At 38.0% G+C, this 20,480-nt stretch overlaps 1 protein-coding gene across 1 annotated transcript; it reads left to right on the plus strand.

The window, feature by feature from the left end:
- The first annotated feature begins 2,286 nt into the window (after positions 1-2,286).
- Positions 2,287-3,501, plus strand: LOC129002150 (3-oxoacyl-[acyl-carrier-protein] reductase FabG-like). The gene has a single exon (XM_054429748.1). The coding sequence runs from the start codon at positions 2,580-2,582 to the stop codon at positions 3,345-3,347; it is 768 nt and encodes a 255-aa protein (XP_054285723.1). The 5' UTR covers positions 2,287-2,579; the 3' UTR covers positions 3,348-3,501.
- The last annotated feature ends 16,979 nt before the right edge of the window (positions 3,502-20,480 follow it).

Below are 20,480 nucleotides of genomic sequence, written 5' to 3' on the forward strand. Positions count from 1 at the left end.
CACCGTATCAATGGTACTACACCATACCAAATATAAATAACCTTTAATTATAGTTCTCTTGTCATTGTTGAGCCTGAAGCTTGTTTCGATGAGCGTTTAATATGATTGCAATACGCTTAAGCATTTATTAAACGTATCCACAGCACAAAATAATAGTCATCAGTTGGTTTATGAGCAGTGTAATGAATATGTGTAAGCGTTTATTGTAATTTTTATTTCTGCTACTACCAGGAAGAAATTGGATCCTTGAAAACTAATATGAAAAGTATTATCTTAGCTAATATTTAACCAATGCTCAAACCTCTTCGTTTTGAGTTTCACTTTGACTGCAGTTTCCTGTCTACCCACGTCAGCTGACAAAAAGTAAAAGTCACATGATTTTGACGTAAATTTGTGGTTTGCTACGACCTTCTAGTCGAAGGGGGAGGTGCAGCTGTCGCGCATGCGTACAAGCACTGCCATGCTGTCGCTGTTATTTTTAAAGTAGTAGTTATAAACTTTTAGTTCCGTTCCACGGCCACCGTGTAACTGTTATAGCTGTTTGCAGGGTGTTCTTTGGTTTTTTCATTATCAGCACGTTTGGTTGGTTTGGTTAGGTTATGACAGTGTAATTTCATAATAAAAAATTATAAAATTGAATTTGAGGCATTTATAATTTTATTTTATGAACAAAACTAATTTTTCAATTAGTAAACCTTCAGTCAATCAGAAGCCTCCAAATTACACTGTTGGCAAAACTAATCCTGAATAACAAATTGTGCGGCTAGGCTAGAATTATTTCGGTTAGGCATGGCTGGGCATGGATGGGGGTAGGCATGGTAAGACCTAGACCCGGGACCGATTTACTTTTTCATTTTGATGTCCCCAGAGGCCAAAAACACCATTCGTTAAAAATTTTATATATGTATATATATATATATATATACTAGTGGCCTGTAGGGGCCATAGCCCCTAATTTAGACTACAATAAAAAACCATAAATAAAAAGACAAATATTCGAAATATGTTTTTAAAATTATAAATTTTATGTTACTTAAAATTAACAGTGTTTCTTGTTTTATATCTTGGTTTTCCTTCCGTTGGAGTCGTATATTAGTTGCTTCTGATGTGTCAATGAAATACAATTGTAAAATAAATTAAAAATTAATTTATTGTAAAATAAATTAAATCAATAACAGACCTCTAATTTGCGTTGATGATTTTCTTTTACCAGGATCTTCAAAAGGAGGGGTCACTCGATGGGTCTTTGTATTTGAAATATTTGAGTTTCCCCCAAAATCCCCCATTTTGGGGATGAACACCAAGTGGCGGTTGTGCCCAAAAAGTACTTCATAACATGCCATAATGGTGTGCCGAGTTTAGTTTTTCTAGTAAGGGCTGTTAAAAAAATAACAAGGGGTCTCCACACTTTTTACTAACCAACCCTGTATATATGTGTGTCCGTGAACGCGATAACTTGAGTAATTTTTGTCCGATTTTGATGAAATTTGGTTTAAAGGTGTAAAGCATAATAAACTTGAATGAGTTCGCAAACCAGCATGATCGGACTATGGGAACGGGGGTTTATGGGGGGTTTTATGGGGTAAAAATGGGGTTTTTCCCATTTTTTACCCTAAAAACACAAAATTTTACAATAACTTTCCAAATCATTTTGTAGAGCTTAAAGAAACAAATAATTTAGTATATTGAGGCGTTATTATGCGCCTTAGAGTTGCGGAGAAAATTCAATTTTAATTTTAAAATTCCCATGTTATTCTTATGGAGAATAAGTCAACTGTTGTAGTTTGCTTATTTATGAACATATTTTGATCAAATTTGGAAAATACATTAATTTCTTACTAAACTACAGTACCTAGGCCTATTAACATTTTACATTAAAAAACAATTTTTTACCCTCCCTGTTGCAGCAAACCTAAGTACTCGTTAAACTAATTCTATTTAAATAGGGAATAAATGTGATATATTTAAGGAGACATTTTAGTGTAAATCCAATGAGACAAATGGAAATTCGCTAAGTCTGCAGGTTTGCTGCGGCGGGGGTATTTAGCTTAATGCTGTCCGTTAATATCAGGTCAAACTGAGTATGCGTGGACCCTCCGTCAACGGTTACAACGTTACATTACAAGGTGTGGTGTGGTGACCGGGAACGGGAAGTAACGTGATAAGTTCTCAAAACTGAAACTGCTACTTTGAAAATAGCAGTGACAGCTTGTGTGCATGCGCGACAGCTGCACCTCCTCCTTCGACTAGAAGGTCGTGTTTTGCTTTGTTGTGAAAGATGTGAGGTGAGGTTGTCTTGTCAAAGTGAGCAAGTGACAGAAGTAGGCTAGTTTGATTTGTTGCCTTGAAAGAATTTTTTATGCATGCTGTCGATTACTTACTTTGGCAATATTTTATACATTATTAAAAATTATAAGTTATCAGTGTTTGAATTAGGATTAGTAAAGTAGGCCTATGTCTTAACTTAGAAAAATAATCACATTTTCTAGATCCAGACTAACCTTTGTTGAATTAATTGTTTATTAGAAAACCCACTTAAAGTGAAAGTTCTAAGGTGTCAGGATACAGTACGATCCATAATGTTTGCTGGTAAAGTGGTATTGATAACAGGAGCAAGTTCAGGGATAGGTGCTGCAACCGCCCTGCATTTTGCCAAATCTGGGGCATTTTTATCATTAACTGGTAGGAACCAAGAAAACTTACAAAAAGTAGCATCAGAATGTGAGAAAGTGAGTAAAAACAAGCCATTTATGATTATTGGAGACTTATCAAATGAATCAGATACAAAAAACATCCTGGAGTCTACTGTGAAGCACTATGACAAACTGGATGTATTGGTAAACAACGCTGGTGTTTTGGAATTTGGATCAATTGAGAATACCTCCTTAGAACAATACGATAGGGTTTTTAACACAAATGTTAAAGCCATTTATCATTTGACGATGTTGGCTGTACCTCATCTCACAAAGACCAAGGGAACCATAGTCAATGTTTCTAGTGTCAATGGAGTACGATCCTTTCCAGGCCTGCTCGCTTATAACATGTCAAAGTCAGCAGTTGATCAGTTTACCAAATGTGTTGCTTTGGAACTAGCCCCCAAACAAGTCCGTGTAAATAGTGTGAATCCCGGTGTTATTATTACAGAGCTTCAGAAAAGAGGAGGTGTAGATGAGGAGGCGTACAAGAAATTCCTTGAAAGATCTAAAGAAACTCATGCCTTAGGTCGTCCAGGAAACCCTCAAGAAGTGGCCGAAGCAATCGCTTTTCTGGCTGGCGAACAGTCGAGCTTTGTAACTGGAGTAAACTTGTGTGTTGATGGAGGTCGTCATGCTATGTGTCCCAGATAAGCTATATAGATTTACCCTATACAAATACCTAATAAATGTTTTATAATATGTGTTGTACAAACAGAAAGTTAGGCTAATTATATTTTTGTAAGGTAAAACTTATTTAATTTTATATGGAACTTGTCAAATAAATACTTGAATGATTTTTATGTTATTTATGGGTTTTAGTTTTTTTTAAGATCCTTGGAAATCGAAATATGCAGGCCTAATTTAGAAATTAACTGATTAGTTTCTATCTAGTTAGGATTAGATGTTGGACAAATGAGAGAAATTAGTAGGCCTACTATACTTACTTGAATACTTGAATACTTGATTCCTTCATCTTTGACCAACAAAAGTTGGATAGACTGCGTCAAAAAAAAAGAGTAAACTTATAAAACACTATAAACATATATATATATATATACAATTTAATCTGAACTGACGGATGTGACTCGGATTTTTGGAAAGGCGAGTGGTTCGTCAATCAGTTCCTTAATCGAGTACAGGGGCCTACTGACTAGGCTCTGGCGAAGTGCAGACTTGAACTGTTTTGGTTCTAGGGTCCGGATGGTTGTCGGTAGCGTATTGAATAATTTTATCGCTAGAGATGGGTATGAATTAAGCGTGTGGCTAAGTCGACAACGGGGTGCATCCAGGTCATAAGCTCTGCGGGTCCCATAGTTGTGCTGCATGTTTCTGGTTGAGAAGTTGTTTATATTTTCTCTCAAAAGGACTAGGGTGTTTAACGTATATTGGCTGTAGACTGATAGAATGCCAAGTTCCTTGAAAAGAGGCCTACAGTGGTCGGTAGGGCCGGAGGATGTTATTAGCCTTAACGCCTTCTTCTGAAGCAACAGCACACTCTGGGTCGCGTGGCTATGGCCCCATACCCCCAGTCCATAATTTATGTGGCTATGGAATAAAGCATGGTACATTATGACTAGGTAGGGACGTGTGATCTCATGCTTAAGTTTCCTAATCAGATATAATATTCTACTTAGCCTAACACATACTTTCTCCACATGGAGGTTCCAGTTGAGTTTGGAATCGATCCAGAAACCTAGCAGTTTGACCGCCTCGTCTTCGATGCCCTGTTTGAGAGTGCACGTGACGGATTGTGTTTTATCGTCATTGATTTTGAGACGATTCAAAATGAACCATTCCTTGGCTTCCTCCAGCAGAATTGCTGCCTCGGTTCTCAGGTCGTTCAGGTTGCTGTGCCTGGTCAGTAGTGTTGTGTCGTCTGCAAAGAGCAGCGTTCGCCTGTTTAAGGACAGATCATTGATCATTATGACGAACAGGACAGGGCCCAGAATCGATCCTTGGGGCACGCCGTGCAGTGTTTACACACGACCAAAAAAATAATCCCGCTTACTGGGTCGAGAAATCCCGTTTTATCCCGCTTTAAAATTGTGAAAAATCCCGTTTTATCCCGCATGATTATTTTTGTACAATACCTAGTATAATACTTGACGTATCATGTTTATAAGGTTGTTTAAACATCACTATTATATTTTACTACAGTATTCAATCAATTTGAGTTAGTTTTTCTCTTAAATTAAATGGAAAAAAATTAAAATAGTCGTCACAGCCGAAAATCCCGTTTTATCCCGCATCCCGTTTTAATCCCGCTCAAGGTCTAAAAATCCCGTTTTCGGGATAATAATCCCGCGAATGGAAACACTGACGCCGTGGTGTATTTGTCTGATACTAGAGGAGGCTCCCTGCATCGAAACAATTTGTTTCCTGTTTTCTAAGTAGCTGACTAACGATTTGTGGACTACTCCAGTGACGCCATATTTACCAAGCTTGGTAAGAAGGATATCATGAGATACCACGTCGAATGCCTTGCTAAGGTCACAAAGACTAAGATGGAGGGAGTCATTTGATTCAAAGGCATCAGAGATGTTCTTGACTAGGCTAAGGAGTGCAGAGGTTGTGGATCGTCCGGCCCTAAACCCATGTTGGGAATCGTTGAACAGGTTGTTGTTCTCGAAATAGGCCACCAGTTGCTGTTTCATTACTGACTCCAGAACCTTAGAGAAAACAGGAAGAATTGATATCGGCCGAAAGTTAGCGGGCTGTGCCGGGTCACCCTTCTTGTAGATAGGTATGGTTTTAGCTATCTTCGGGTTTTCGGGAAAAACACCTTCGGCCAAACAGCTGTTGACTAAATAAGCAAGAGGGGCAGCAATCGATTTAAATACAGATTTAAGAATATGACTAGAAACTCCATTGATGTCTTGACTAAATGAATCCTTAAAATTGTGTACTATCTTAATCAAATCTTTCTCACTCACCTTTTTCCAATTTCTAAGGGTGACAGTTGGGGTCAGGTCCGAGAGGTAGTCAACTGAGTTAGGCTGTAACAGAGGTAGGTCAGAGATTATATTAACAGCTATACCAGAAAAATAGTCATTAAAGTCGTCGGGTGATGATGATGGAGATGATGATACATGAGTGGATGGTCTGTGTTGATTGATGATGCCGAGGACTATAAGACTCATACTATAAGACTGTATGAGTTTTAGCACCACAGTTGAACACAATTGACCTGGGAACCATCCTCACTAACTAATAACTCTGGAAATTACTCATACGGTAGTCTTGTCGGCCTGAGTGTATATGATTAATTAATTACCCTTTGTCTTGTACTGCTGAGAGATATTTTAAAACTCTTCTGAAGATCCACTGTATAGATTTATACCAATGGTTACTGAGGTTTTATCTGTCCCAATCTTACCCATCTAGTATGATCTCGCCGGAAAGAAATCATTTTTAAGAACTACCATTCATCTTTATAAAATGTTCTTTTATTGGCCTAATCAAGAATCAACTATTCTATTGCTAAATACAACAAGAGCAACATCTTGAAGATATCTAAGTTTGTTGGCCATAATAAGTTCTTAATTTCCCATTCAACAGCGCTCAATAGATAGATTGTAAGTTTCCTATAAGGACTGGCGTTTGTGTAATTCCTTGTTGTATTAGTAGGGGCAAGTCTTGGATCAGTCATATGAAGCGGAAACTCATACAATGAGTCTTAGAGATTATTTCCTTACCAAATAGTTTGTCGTCACGACCTAGATGCATACTGTGGATGCGATACTCCCTGGTGTGGATTAACGTCCGCACGAGTGAGTACTACGACTATCCGCGGTACTATCCTGGTAATTAGACCAATTCGTATATACCAAGGCAAAAATGTGGTTCGGATTCCACTATAAACTGTAGGTCCCTTAGTTGCCATTAGCTGTATGGGCTATTAACTAACAGCTGTGTCTAAGGAATATGTCGGCCTTAGTTACTAACAACACTACAAGATAGCGCCACTCATTCTACACTCATCTCCATCCATACTTGGCTTAAAAATTTGTATGGTCGCCATTTAATAAGAAAGTATTAGATGATTTTGATTTAAGTATAGGCCTACCTGTAGTACATGTAGCTCTATAAAAACATCGTTGATGTTTCTGTAAATCTAGTTTTTTTACGTACTAGATTTTGAAAAGTTGACAAAAGCCCTTCAGCTAAAAAATTTCTGGATTCTACATGAATGGTGTCACAATCACACTTATACCTTACAACTTAACTTATTAACTTAAATCAAAATAGTTCAATAAAAGCTAATTCGTGAACACTTTTTAGACCTTAAAACGGTAACCCTTAACGACTTACTTATTCATATAAAGATTAACATGTACAGTATATATAATCAGCTTACAGAGAAATCACAATGCTTATTTGTTGGAGTCACACCTTTCTGTCCAAGAAAGGAGTATAATAATTACCTGGTTTTATTTTAAATTTATAAATCATAATATATGTCCATCAAATGGAATGGAAGCCTATTTTATAAACTATTGTTAACAAAGTTGTTTCAAGATTACTATTTGGAGTAAATAAGGATAGGTGATTACCAAATTGGAAATTTTCCTCACAAAATTATCTTAAGGAATCAGAGTTTTTAACATTTTTAGTCAAGGAGACTGTAGGCCTACATACCCTGATATTGTGACTAAAATATAATGATAAACTTTTGTCAGAAAGCATCATTAATTGATAGCCCAGTGTTAAATGACAACTGGGCCTAGGATCAACCCCGAAACACTTTTTGGGATCACACCAGCATTTTCACATCTAGGCGATGTAACCACTTGGCTACCCACAATCAAATAGTACCATAGATTAAACATACCCCCTAAGGGAGTATGTTTAATCTACAATAGTACTTACCGAGAATTATATGAGTCGTATTTAAGAATATTATTTGAAATTAATATTTTCTTCTAGTAAAGGAATGTAGTAAGATTCGCTCCACCTCTGTGTTGACTGGGTTGCTGAATAGTCAACGTGGTAAAAGCTTTCAGTCACACTTAAACCGCATTAAGATCTCAGGGGCTGAACTACATATTTGACCACTCTCACAGTGTTTTGACCTCATTTACATTAAGGAACGCGGCAGCGTTCCGCCCCGCCAAGTCCCCCAGCGGTACACAGCTGCTGCAGTGTATATATACTTGACGTGACAAAGTGGCTTTTTCACTCGTCTATAGCTCTGAAGAAACAAAAGCTATTAAAATAATTGTTCATCTATTGGATAGGGGCACTCATCCTCAACAAAATAAAAAAAAGAATTTAAAAAACTGTTGTGTTTGAGCCAAGAAAAACTAGTTTGAAAATTCACAAATTTTCCGTGTTCTCCTTCTCCTCCTTCTCCTTCTCCTTGAATGTTGACGGACCTACAGCCCAAACCACTGGCTCAATTTTAATGTTCTTTATGTTGTTTGAAAGCCCTTAACGTGTAGATGTGCCTTTTGAGGGTCTCAAGTCGGTGAGTTGAACCATAAACCCTTGGCAAGCCCTCAAAGTACGATTTTGGCCCATTTAAATAACATGGGATTAAAATCAAAACAAAAGAAGGACCAGCTGCGATTAAATCTCAATTAATTTAAATGTTAGAGAAATTCATAGGAACAGCTGAAAAATTATTTTAAAACTTTCATAAAGTATTTTTTCAGGTATACCGAATGATTTGAACTACTTACTATATAAAATTACTTAGAGCAGTGATATTCCCCGATACTTTCCATTGAAAAATGCAGTGTACCGATGGTACACTGGTACAGCAGTTCGTCATTTTTAACAGTTTAATACTACTTATCAAAGCATATGAAACCTAGTAACTTGAAACTTAGTACTAGTACTAAGGTTTGTTTTATGTTTTGATACACTAAAACAAATAAAAGAATCGGGAAAGTCACTTTACGTATGTTAAACCAGCAATTAAAATGTAAATATAGGATTAATTAGTTTTTCAATATTCGTTTTGCCTTATGCTATTTCCAACAAACCTAAACTGTTTGATTACATTTTTACTTCTATAATAAGGGCTCAATTTACACTAGTCTTTAGATATACGGGTTTAATTATCAGAACACTTATGTAACACCAACGCATTTTATGTTGTTCAAGATGAACATTGCTGAATTTACAGCCCCAGACACAGAACCTATATTAATGGATGATGACTAGATTATACAGTTTCAAAGTGTGTGTTTAGTTTAAAATAAACATATTCTTGACAAAATCATAAATAGAAACAACCACCCTGTTGACTATACGTTTAACACATGTTTTCAAAAACTTCCAACGTAGCAATTTTTGTTAAATAGTAATTTTGGTAGGTGTGTCAAAAAGTTTTTAATTGGTTTATAGCAGATAAGACCAAAAAATGTAGAATTTAGTTCTACACAAACAATATTATTGAAATGAAATGAGATGTAGTTGTGCCGTGGTCTACATATTTCACCCAAACTATTTATAACCATTTTTAATTACCAGCTGTAAATAAAAAAAATTTGATGTCTTGTTTATTTTTACAAAAAGAGCAGCATTGTTTATGTTTAGTGAAGAGATCTAGTTCAAGAACATTGAGATGATTGAGAACATTTCTTAGGATCATTTGGTAAGATACCACGTCCATGTTTTAATTGCATTTACTTTCTTTCTAATCTAACATCAGTATGCCTTCTAAAGAAAGACTGGCAAGAAAAAGAAAACAAGAATGGTATTTAGAAAACGCCCCTGCTATAAAAAAAAGAAAAACAGAAGAAGCTAGCATACAATCCACTAATAAGAGTTCTACTTCTAAAGCTTGGTACCTTGAACATGTTAAAGGAGAAAAATCCAAAGCCAGAAAACGTTATCTAGCTAATATTGAAACTGAGAGGTTAAGAAAAAGTGTGCAGTACAGTGCTAATCCTGAACCTCACAGAGCTAGGTTGCGGCAGCAATATTCTGCTAATCCTGAGCCACACAAGGCTAGGAAGCGTCAGCAGTATTCTACTGATCCTGAGCCACACAAGACTAGAGTGCGTCAGCAGTATTCTACTGATCCTGAGCCACACAAGGCTAGGAAGCGTCAGCAGTATTCTACTGATCCTGAGCCACACAAGACTAGGAAGCGTCAGCAGTATTCTACTGATCCTGAGCCACACAAGGCTAGAGTGCGTCAGAAATACTCTACTGATCCAGAATATTATAAAGCTAAACAACGTTTAAACTACGGTGCAAAACAAGAAATGAAACAATCTAATCGCAGGAGACGTTACAAAGTACTTTGTGCAAAACACCCTGGCCACTTTCGCTTGCGATATAAACTTAAGGTTTTTCACGAAAGGGTGCGAAAGTGTGCAGCCTATCAAAGCAGACGCTTTTTTTTTAGAAATAGATCTGATGGGAAAAGAAAATCATTACAAAATGCAAAAAGGAAAATTAAAAAAACTGTTGCAGCTTCACATATTTTCTTGGGGAAAATAAATTGTGAGAAAATAGCCAGACTTATAGCAAAGAAAATACTTGAGCAAGGTTATACCAAAAGGTTGCTAAGGGCTAAAGAGCTCTTGAAATGGGTGTTGCATGCTTATAAAAATTACAAAAACAATTTCCTTAAGCTATTTGTTAGCCTGCAAAATCGTGCTAAAGAGTCTCTTGCTAAGCTATCTGCAACAAGCACGTTTGAAGACAATGTTGAGGCGTTGTGTGGGCACAGTCTTCATGTTTCCACGTCGGAGCCTTATTTGTGGGAGTTTACGTATAGAGTGTTTCCTGGTAAACAAATAACTGTTGGTAATGAGCCCAGCACAGCTCATAGTTCTCCAAAGAAACAGTGGAAATGCAACTCAGATATGTGCTTCATTGAGCCTGACCACTTAGAGCAACTTAAATCTCTTTACAATGAAATAGTTGCCAGCTCTCTCACTAAAGGTTCTAAGCTTATTGTCAGCATGGGAGAGCACTCATGTCAAAGTGGTGTATCATCTCGTGTAGGTGTTCATCCTCACTCTTTGGACTGTTACTCAGGAGCATGTGTTTCGAAACTTCCTTTTCTGAGAACAATCTATCCTCACTTTCCTGCAATTCGTAGTCTTGTCTCCAAAATTTACCGACTGTTGAAAATAACTAAGAAGATTATGCTAATTAAAAATGGTATTCTTAACGTGCAGGTGAACGTGTTGTTTTCGATAGAAAGGGAATTTAAAGAGCAAACAAAAGCCTTTCTTACAGATGACACAAGTGAAAGCAAGGTCCCTGAATCTGAGTCTCAGTTGTTCGAAAAATATCAAAAAGCATTTGAGGCATTGGAGAAGCGTTCTTCTGAAACCCCAGTGTTTCCCTGTGTCTCATGCGATAAGTTGTTTAGTAAGCAGCAAGTAAGCCTTTTGAAAAACCTAAAAAAATCAAATTGTAGGACACATATGGAAAAGAATAAAAGACATAAAGAAAGAAGAGTGCAAAACAGGATGGATTTGTCGGGGCTGCCTCGAAAAACTAAGGAAAGGTCAGATGCCTCCTACTTGCATTCTTAACGATCTCTATGTTTGTGCGCAGCCGAAAGAGCTAACTTGCCTTAACAGTTATGAAAAAGTTTTAATTCAGAGAGCCAAAGCATTTCAGGTTGTTACAAAAATGAACACAGTTGGGAAAAGAACAAGTCGAGCTCAGCAACAAATTTCTAAAGTCGTTGGAAGAAGTTTTCATTTGCCACTACCCCTTCAAGAAACCCTGCAAAAATTGCCCAAACCAAGTGACCCTCTGAATCCAAACCACGAGCTGTACGTTTTGGTCAGAGGGGTACCGACCAAAGCAAAGAAAGTTTGGCAAATGTTGGTTAGTGTGGATAAGGTACACGCAGCCTTAATTTTCTTAAAGAAAAACAACGCTCATTATGGTAGCATCGTACTACCTACAGATCCAGAAGGACTCTTCAACCTTAATGATGACACAAATTTGTTTCAATCTACCCATCAAAACGAACTGCCACCTCAGGAAATACTACATAGACGTGCTATATTAACTCAGGTAACTCACGAGGAATGGGATTCAGAAGAGTCTCACTATACAATCCACGCTCTTCATGAGTCAAAATCTTATAGTGATGACACCGAGCTCTATAAGATGCTGAAAGTGAATGAACCTCCGATTAGTCATGAAAACAAAGAGATTGACGTGCTTTGTTTCCCTGATTTGTATCCCGAAGGTAAATTTGGCCAGTTTCATTCCAGAGAAACTAAACTCTCTTCTGCTGAATTTATCAAATGTCGGTTGCTTTCAAAGCATTCTCAGTTCAGACTGAATCAGCAGTACCTTTTTTATTTGCTGCACGATGCAAACCTTCGGCAGTTAAGACAAGGAGTATTCCACAAGCTCAACGTCACTGGATTCAGTGGCTCTCTTAGTGCTAGAGACTGTTTGAACAACCTTGCATCGGGAGAATTAGAGGGGAACCTGACATCAGTATTCTCCAAACTCAGGAACACTAGCCAGTACTGGATACAGCCTAGAAATGATGTCAATTGCATGGCTCAGCATTATGGACCAGCTACATGGTTTTTAACCATAAGCCCAAGCGATTGGAACTGGGATGACATGGCATTGTTCATTAGGGAAGTTAACCGGAGTGTTCCAGGCGCAGAAAAAAAACAAATTAGTGAACTTGTGGCTATGGATCCTATCAGTGCGTCACGGTTTATCCATATAAAGTTCAAGGCAATGTTGGATTTTATTGTCTCTGATGCTGCTCCTTTAGGAAAAGTAAGTCACTACTTCTACAGGCGAGAATACCAAAGCAGAGGTCTCCAACATTTCCATCTTCTTCTGTGGGTAGAAAATGCTCCTGTAATGGGGACGTCCAGCAACGCAGAAGTAGCCGACTTTATCCTTAAGTACATTACTTGCAAGGTTCCAAATGCATCCGTTTCACCTACTCTCAACAACAGAGTTACAAGTTACCAAATGCATCACCACAACTCGTACTGTATGCGGACAAAGAAAACCAAAACCGGGTTTCGTAAGGCTTGTCGTTTCGGGTTCCCCCGGCCAATCACAGGGAATCTTGTTCTGCGTGACGTTGTCGAGTCTGTAGCTGGCAGAAAAGCTCTCAAGTCTAAGTCACGTCTTTATGACCTACCCAGAACACCAAGCGAGAGCTTTGTCAATGACTACAACCCGGCCGTGTTGCTAGCTTGGAATGGAAACGTGGACATCCAGTATGTAGGCGAAAGCACTTCTATCCTACATTGGTATGTCACAAAGTACACTACCAAAAGTGAACAAAGTCATGCTGGCCAAGTTTTTACAGAGATTAATTCTACAAAATCATTAGCTAGTAGACTGTTTAACGTTGGCCTTAGAGCTTTAAACAACCGTGAGTGTGGTTCTTTAGAAGCTAGTGACACACTGTTGGGCATTCCATTGTACGGCACGGACCCGGAGACAACAATAAGATGGTTGGATGTAGGCATGACCAGACGCAAAAGACTACAAAAAATCGACAAGATACGAAGTATGGACCCAAGTTCAACGAACATATTCTACGAGTCGTGGGTTGATGACCACTACCCAACTAGACCAGACGAACTAGAAGATATGAACTTATACGACTTTGTGAGATGGTACGATATAGCTGCTCAACCACCTAAAGGCGACCGTGAAGTGCATAAGTTGAATTCAGGCAAATTCCTCACTAAAAGAGTCAGACCATGCTTACTGAATCACTATAAGTACAGCCCCACTCAGGATCCTGAAAAATACTACCATGCATTACTTCTTATGTTTCTTTGTTGGAGATCTACTGATGAGCTGAAAGAGTCTCATGAAGCATACACAGATGCTTTTATGGCCAAGCGGACACTTCTCACTCAAGCCTTCAACTATGACAAACGTTTAAAAGACATTATTGCGGCATCGGAGAATGCAAGAGACAAAATTCAAAACCGAGTTGAAGAGATCAATGCAGAAGAAGGAGAGGTTGCTGATCCATCCAATATAGCCTTTCAGCCCTTTAATGAACCTGTCCCCGCATCCCAGCCTGTCAGGGACAGCAATTGGTCGCCGAATGACGAGCCGTTTGAGAAAAAATACCAAAAACTCAATGACGACCAAAAGAGAGTGTTTGATTATGTCAAACGAGTTGTTGCAAACTCTGATGGGACAGATAAATTTCTCAGACATTTTGTAAGTGGTGTGGGAGGTACTGGTAAGAGTTTTCTCATAAAAACTATCAGCTCTTGGACTAAAAAATGTCTTCAAGCCTCTACATCAATATCAGCTCCCACAGGACTAAGTGCTTACAACATCAATGGTTCTACGATCTACAAAGTGTTTCAGCTGCCAGTTGAGCATGGAAAAACTCCAAAGTACAAAGCTCTTACTGATGATGTTTTAAAAATGTTGAGATCCAACCTGAAAGATGTGGTGCTCTTCATAATAGACGAAGTGTCCATGGTCTCCAATCTAACATTGATGTACATAAATCTCAGATTGTGTGAAATATTCAACACCTCAGACCAAAGTAACGGCTGGTTTGGTAAAAAACATATACTGCTCTTTGGAGACCTTTTACAACTTCCACCAGTACACGAAGACTCCCCATTCATTGAACTTGACAGTAGCAAACTTAGTTCTTTTGTTGGCTCTCTGTCTTGTGTTAACATCTGGTCTGAACAGTTCTCTTATGATGAACTTACTACAAACATGCGACAAGCTCAAGATTCTAAGTTTGCTGATGTGTTAAGCAAAGTCAGAGTAGGCAATATGACCGTTGAGGACATCCGTCTAATTGAAAGCAAGAAAATACATCTTAATGGAAAAACTGCTTGTGAAAACCTTTCTCTATTAGGAGATTACTTGTCTGCTTTACCCAACAATTCTGTGTGTCTTTGTTCAACTGGTTACCAATGCTCCATAATAAATGATGAAATGGTCAATAGAATAAGTGGTCCTGTCGTTAACTTGGTTGCAAAAGACTCAGTTGACTGTCTACCTCGTCAACAAAACAAAGTTAAAAAGATACTGTCCTCTTACAACTCTGACTGCAGCAGAACGGCTGGTATGGAGAAAATTATTCCTATTAAGGTTGGTGCTAAAGTTATGTTGCTTAGAAACATTGACGTCACTGTGGGGCTAGTTAACTCCGCCATTGGAACAGTAACGGGGTTGAGGTTTAATACAGACAATTCTGATGACGTAGACTCAGTGACAATTAACTTTGATTGTGGCATTACCCATCACCTACAGCGAGTAAACGTCAAGTTTCAAGTTATGGATAACGCATTTGTGTATCGAGAGCAATTCCCGATATCGATGTCCTACGCGGTTACAATTCACAAATGCCAGGGCCTCAGCTTAAATAGCGTAATAATTGATATTGGGGAGTCCATATTTACATGTGGCCAATCATATGTTGCCTTGTCACGAGTGACTTCATTAGAAGGGCTTCATCTTATTAACTTTAACCCAAGAGATGTGAAGCCTCAGAAATCCGCCATTCTCGAATACAACAGACTAAGGCAGAAGTACAGGTCTGACCTTCCACTTTACAACACAAGTTGTGACTCCTCTTCGGCTCCTTATGTGAGAGACAGGAAGTGGTGCCAGACCAAAAATGTCAAAAAAGTGCAGGATGAGAGTACAAAACCGGTACCCTCTGCAAAGACTACCGGAAGATCGAGAGTTCAGTCAACTTTAGCATTAAGAGGGTTTGAGAACAATGATCGTGTGTCTTGTTATGCGAATGTTGCAGTTCAGATACTGTATTCTGTTCCGTACATCAGAGAGATAATAAAGAACTCTGAACTAATTTGTCCTGAGTTAAAACAACATCTTCATGATTACGAAGTTTCTCCCTCGGAGGTTGTTTTAGATACAGTGGTTATAAGAAATCTCCCTAACAACAATACATATACCCTGACAGAGCAGCAAGACTGTGCTTTGTTCTTGCTGGACTTATTGGAGACAAACAAGGGCATTATAGAAGCCATCTCATACAGCACGGTGAAAACCACAAAATGCCAGCACTGTCATTACACATTCACAGGGCAAGAAGAGACAGACAATATAATCAGAATCCCCGTGGTGGCTGGTAAGGTAACGCTAAAAAATCTTTTAAGCCTTACGATAAACAACTGGGAGCCCTTGTTAGATCATGTGTGCAGTAATGATGAATGCGGCCAACGAGGATCGAGCCTGGGCAAGGTACACGTTACAAAGTCAAACCGCTGTGTTATCTTACAATTTTTAATCTTTGACAACAACCTACAAAAGATAACCGCAACAAACATAGTAGGAGTCCCAAGTGCTCAAGTGACTATAGGTAATAAAACATATAGACCTACAGCAGCAATTTTTCATCACGGAGATGCAATATCACGAGGGCATTACACTTGTACCATAAAGACATCTTCAGGTTGGACAACAGCCAATGATGAACAAATATCAAATCAAAGATGGCCCATTGGTTCAAAGAATTTGTACATGCTGTTATTAACAGAACAGTAGAAGCAGCAGTTATTACTTTGTTACAACAGTAAAAGATATCGAACATATTCTACGAGTCGTGGGTTGATGACCACTACCTAACTAGACCAGACGAACTAGAAGATATGAACTTATACGACTTTGTGAGATGGTACGATATAGCTGCTCAACCACCTAAAGGCGACCGTGAAGTGCATAAGTTGAATTCAGGCAAATTCCTCACTAAAAGAGTCAGACCATGCTTACTGAATCACTATAAGTACAGCCCCACTCAGGATCCTGAAAAATACTACCATGCATTACTTCTTATGTTTCTTTGTTGGAGATCTACTGATGAGCTGAAAGAGTCTCATGAAACATACACAGATGCTTTTATGGCCAAGCGGACACTTCTCACTCAAGCCTTCAACTATGACAAACGTTTAAAAGACATTATTGCGGCATCGGAGAATGCAAGAGACAAAATTCAAAACCGAGTTGAAGAGATCAATGCAGAAGAAGGAGAGGTTGCTGATCCATCCAATATAGCCTTTCAGCCCTTTAATGAACCTGTCCCCGCATCCCAGCCTGTCAGGGACAGCAATTGGTCGCCGAATGACGAGCCGTTTGAGAAAAAATACCAAAAACTCAATGACGACCAAAAGAGAGTGTTTGATTATGTCAAACGAGTTGTTGCAAACTCTGATGGGACAGATAAATTTCTCAGACATTTTGTAAGTGGTGTGGGAGGTACTGGTAAGAGTTTTCTCATAAAAACTATCAGCTCTTGGACTAAAAAATGTCTTCAAGCCTCTACATCAATATCAGCTCCCACAGGACTAAGTGCTTACAACATCAATGGTTCTACGATCTACAAAGTGTTTCAGCTGCCAGTTGAGCATGGAAAAACTCCAAAGTACAAAGCTCTTACTGATGATGTTTTAAAAATGTTGAGATCCAACCTGAAAGATGTGGTGCTCTTCATAATAGACGAAGTGTCCATGGTCTCCAATCTAACATTGATGTACATAAATCTCAGATTGTGTGAAATATTCAACACCTCAGACCAAAGTAACGGCTGGTTTGGTAAAAAACATATACTGCTCTTTGGAGACCTTTTACAACTTCCACCAGTACACGAAGACTCCCCTTCATTCATTTCTCGACATTCATTGAACTTGACAGTAGCAAACTTAGTTCTTTTGTTGGCTCTCTGTCTTGTGTTAACATCTGGTCTGAACAGTTCTCTTATGATGAACTTACTACAAACATGCGACAAGCTCAAGATTCTAAGTTTGCTGATGTGTTAAGCAAAGTCAGAGTAGGCAATATGACCGTTGAGGACATCCGTCTAATTGAAAGCAAGAAAATACATCTTAATGGAAAAACTGCTTGTGAAAACCTTTCTCTATTAGGAGATTACTTGTCTGCTTTACCCAACAATTCTGTGTGTCTTTGTTCAACTGGTTACCAATGCTCCATAATAAATGATGAAATGGTCAATAGAATAAGTGGTCCTGTTGCAACATTTGCAACAGTCCTTGTTTGTAAGTGGTCCTTGTTTGCAACTTGGTTGCAAAAGACTCAGTTGACTGTCTACCTCGTCAACAAAACAAAGTTAAAAAGATACTGTCCTCTTACAACTCTGACTGCAGCAGAACGGCTGGTATGGAGAAAATTATTCCTATTAAGGTTGGTGCTAAAGTTATGTTGCTTAGAAACATTGACGTCACTGTGGGGCTAGTTAACTCCGCCATTGGAACAGTAACGGGGTTGAGGTTTAATACAGACAATTCTGATGACGTAGACTCAGTGACAATTAACTTTGATTGTGGCATTACCCATCACCTACAGCGAGTAAACGTCAAGTTTCAAGTTATGGATAACGCATTTGTGTATCGAGAGCAATTCCCGATATCGATGTCCTACGCGGTTACAATTCACAAATGCCAGGGCCTCAGCTTAAATAGCGTAATAATTGATATTGGGGAGTCCATATTTACATGTGGCCAATCATATGTTGCCTTGTCACGAGTGACTTCATTAGAAGGGCTTCATCTTATTAACTTTAACCCAAGAGATGTGAAGCCTCAGAAATCCGCCATTCTCGAATACAACAGACTAAGGCAGAAGTACAGGTCTGACCTTCCACTTTACAACACAAGTTGTGACTCCTCTTCGGCTCCTTATGTGAGAGACAGGAAGTGGTGCCAGACCAAAAATGTCAAAAAAGTGCAGGATGAGAGTACAAAACCGGTACCCTCTGCAAAGACTACCGGAAGATCGAGAGTTCAGTCAACTTTAGCATTAAAATTTATTTTTTTTTTCAGAGAAAAGAGTATTTTTATTTGAACGGTTAATTTTCTACAAAAATAAATAAAATCTAACAAAAAACCACTAAGTGGTAACACTTTCCCCGCCAAGTCAGCAATCCAAAAAAGATAATAAATCATTACTTTTTCCGCCAAGAAAAACAATGTAATGTATGTAAGTTTGGCAACTTGGCGGCAGACTTTTGCTTGGTTTTTTTTCATTTAAGTTACGTTCGTGGATAATTTCACAAATCAACTTCTCTAATTAATTAGTCCAACTAAGTATAATAATTTCGAGGTAATCAGTAAATATAAAACCATCACTATTATGATTTTATGAAATGTGGCACAAATAAGGTCAAGTTTTGTAAAATAAGCTCTCACCTAGCAATGTACTAATGGGAGAGATACTTGCTCAATGAAACTAGTTTTATGGTATTTTTAAAGTGATCGAGCAAAAGTCTTCCGGCAAGTTGCCAAACTTACATACATTACATTGTTTTTCTTGGCGGAAAAAGTAATGATTTATTATCTTTTTTGGATTGCTGACTTGGCGGGGAAAGTGTTACCACTTAGTGGTTTTTTGTTAGATATGATTATCTTCAAAGCACTAACCAAGCCATTACACATGGAACCATGAACAATACGACAGTGTTACTGAATAACTTACTGGTTGTTGCTTTTGAAAGGTTGGATTTCCATCTCGAGAAAGACAGATTCCAAGCATTGGCTAAATACAAAAAATAGTGCTTGAAAAAAATGTTTTTAATGCATGTTGAGCATTGTGGAAGGCCTAGGTACTTGCAAAAAGTGTCCATGGCAAGTACAGTAGCCTACATTACATTATACAGGGTGAAGCAGACCACCCTTACACATACTTTTACGGGAGTACGTTTTCTCCTAGAAACGCAAAATAAAATTATTCCTCCCTAAATCACATACGAAGAATCCATTTAAAATATTTGAACATGATCCAAGCACAGGGTGTCCCAGAAATGAAGGTCACGGGTTCGAATCTCAAAATTTCCTTAAGTCAACCTATATCCCAGTGTACATTTTTAGAAAGGTCTTGTTTAGCGCAACATTTTGGTGAAAACAGAATTCAAAATGGCGGCCATTTTTGTGAATTTTTCGCATATTGACGTTTACCTTGATTTTCAAAACCACTAAACATTTTTCCGTTCTGATTGAAAATTCGTAATCCTAATAAACACAGCCTTAAAATTAAGTTTCACATGTAATAATTTTCAAAATGATAATCTTTTACAAAAATTGTATTTTTTTATTTAGAGGTCTACCAATATTACAAAAAAATTTTGTAATTAATGATCATTTTAAAAGTTACATGTGAAAATACAGGGTGTTACGTCATGGATAAAACATACTCCCTTAGTAGATTTACCATCCTTATGAGAACAACTAAAAACACATACAGATAGATAAATCTGGCAGTGTGTCAATGTTAAAGTATTATCGGTTAGATAATAGGTAGGGTTCTTCGTTTAGCTGAAGACGATTTTTTAATTGTTAGTTCTGTACGGTGTAATGCAGAGGCCGTGTTTAGTTTACAATTCGTTTCTTGTTATTTCAGGAATTTAAAACCTCGTTTAACCAAAAATCTAATCATAAACAATAACTCTTCTTCTAGTTATATAACCAAACCGTAAAGCACAAATCAGGAAATTACCCCTCAAATAATAGAATTAAAATTTCGTTGACACTAGTGCCCAGTGTCACCGTACATGAACTAGACACAAAAAACGGGCTTCAAAGTTTACAATGGCATGAGAAGTATATTTGTGTTGGTTTAGTCTATGCTTACGCCAATATGAAAAATTCACAAAAATGGCCGCCATCTTTAAATTAATTTTCTTCTGTTTTCACCAAAATGTTGCTCTAAACAATACCTTTCTAAAAATGTACAATGAGATATTGGTTGACTAAAGGAAATTTTCATATTCGACCCGTGACCTTCATTTCCGGGACACCCTGTGCTTGGATCATGTTCTAAATATTTTAAATACATTCTTCGTATATGATT

This window comes from Macrosteles quadrilineatus, unplaced genomic scaffold (assembly GCF_028750875.1).
Source record: "Macrosteles quadrilineatus isolate MER2022 unplaced genomic scaffold, UCM_ALF_1.0 Scaffold_9__3_contigs__length_116548681, whole genome shotgun sequence".
NCBI lineage: Eukaryota > Metazoa > Arthropoda > Insecta > Hemiptera > Cicadellidae > Macrosteles > Macrosteles quadrilineatus.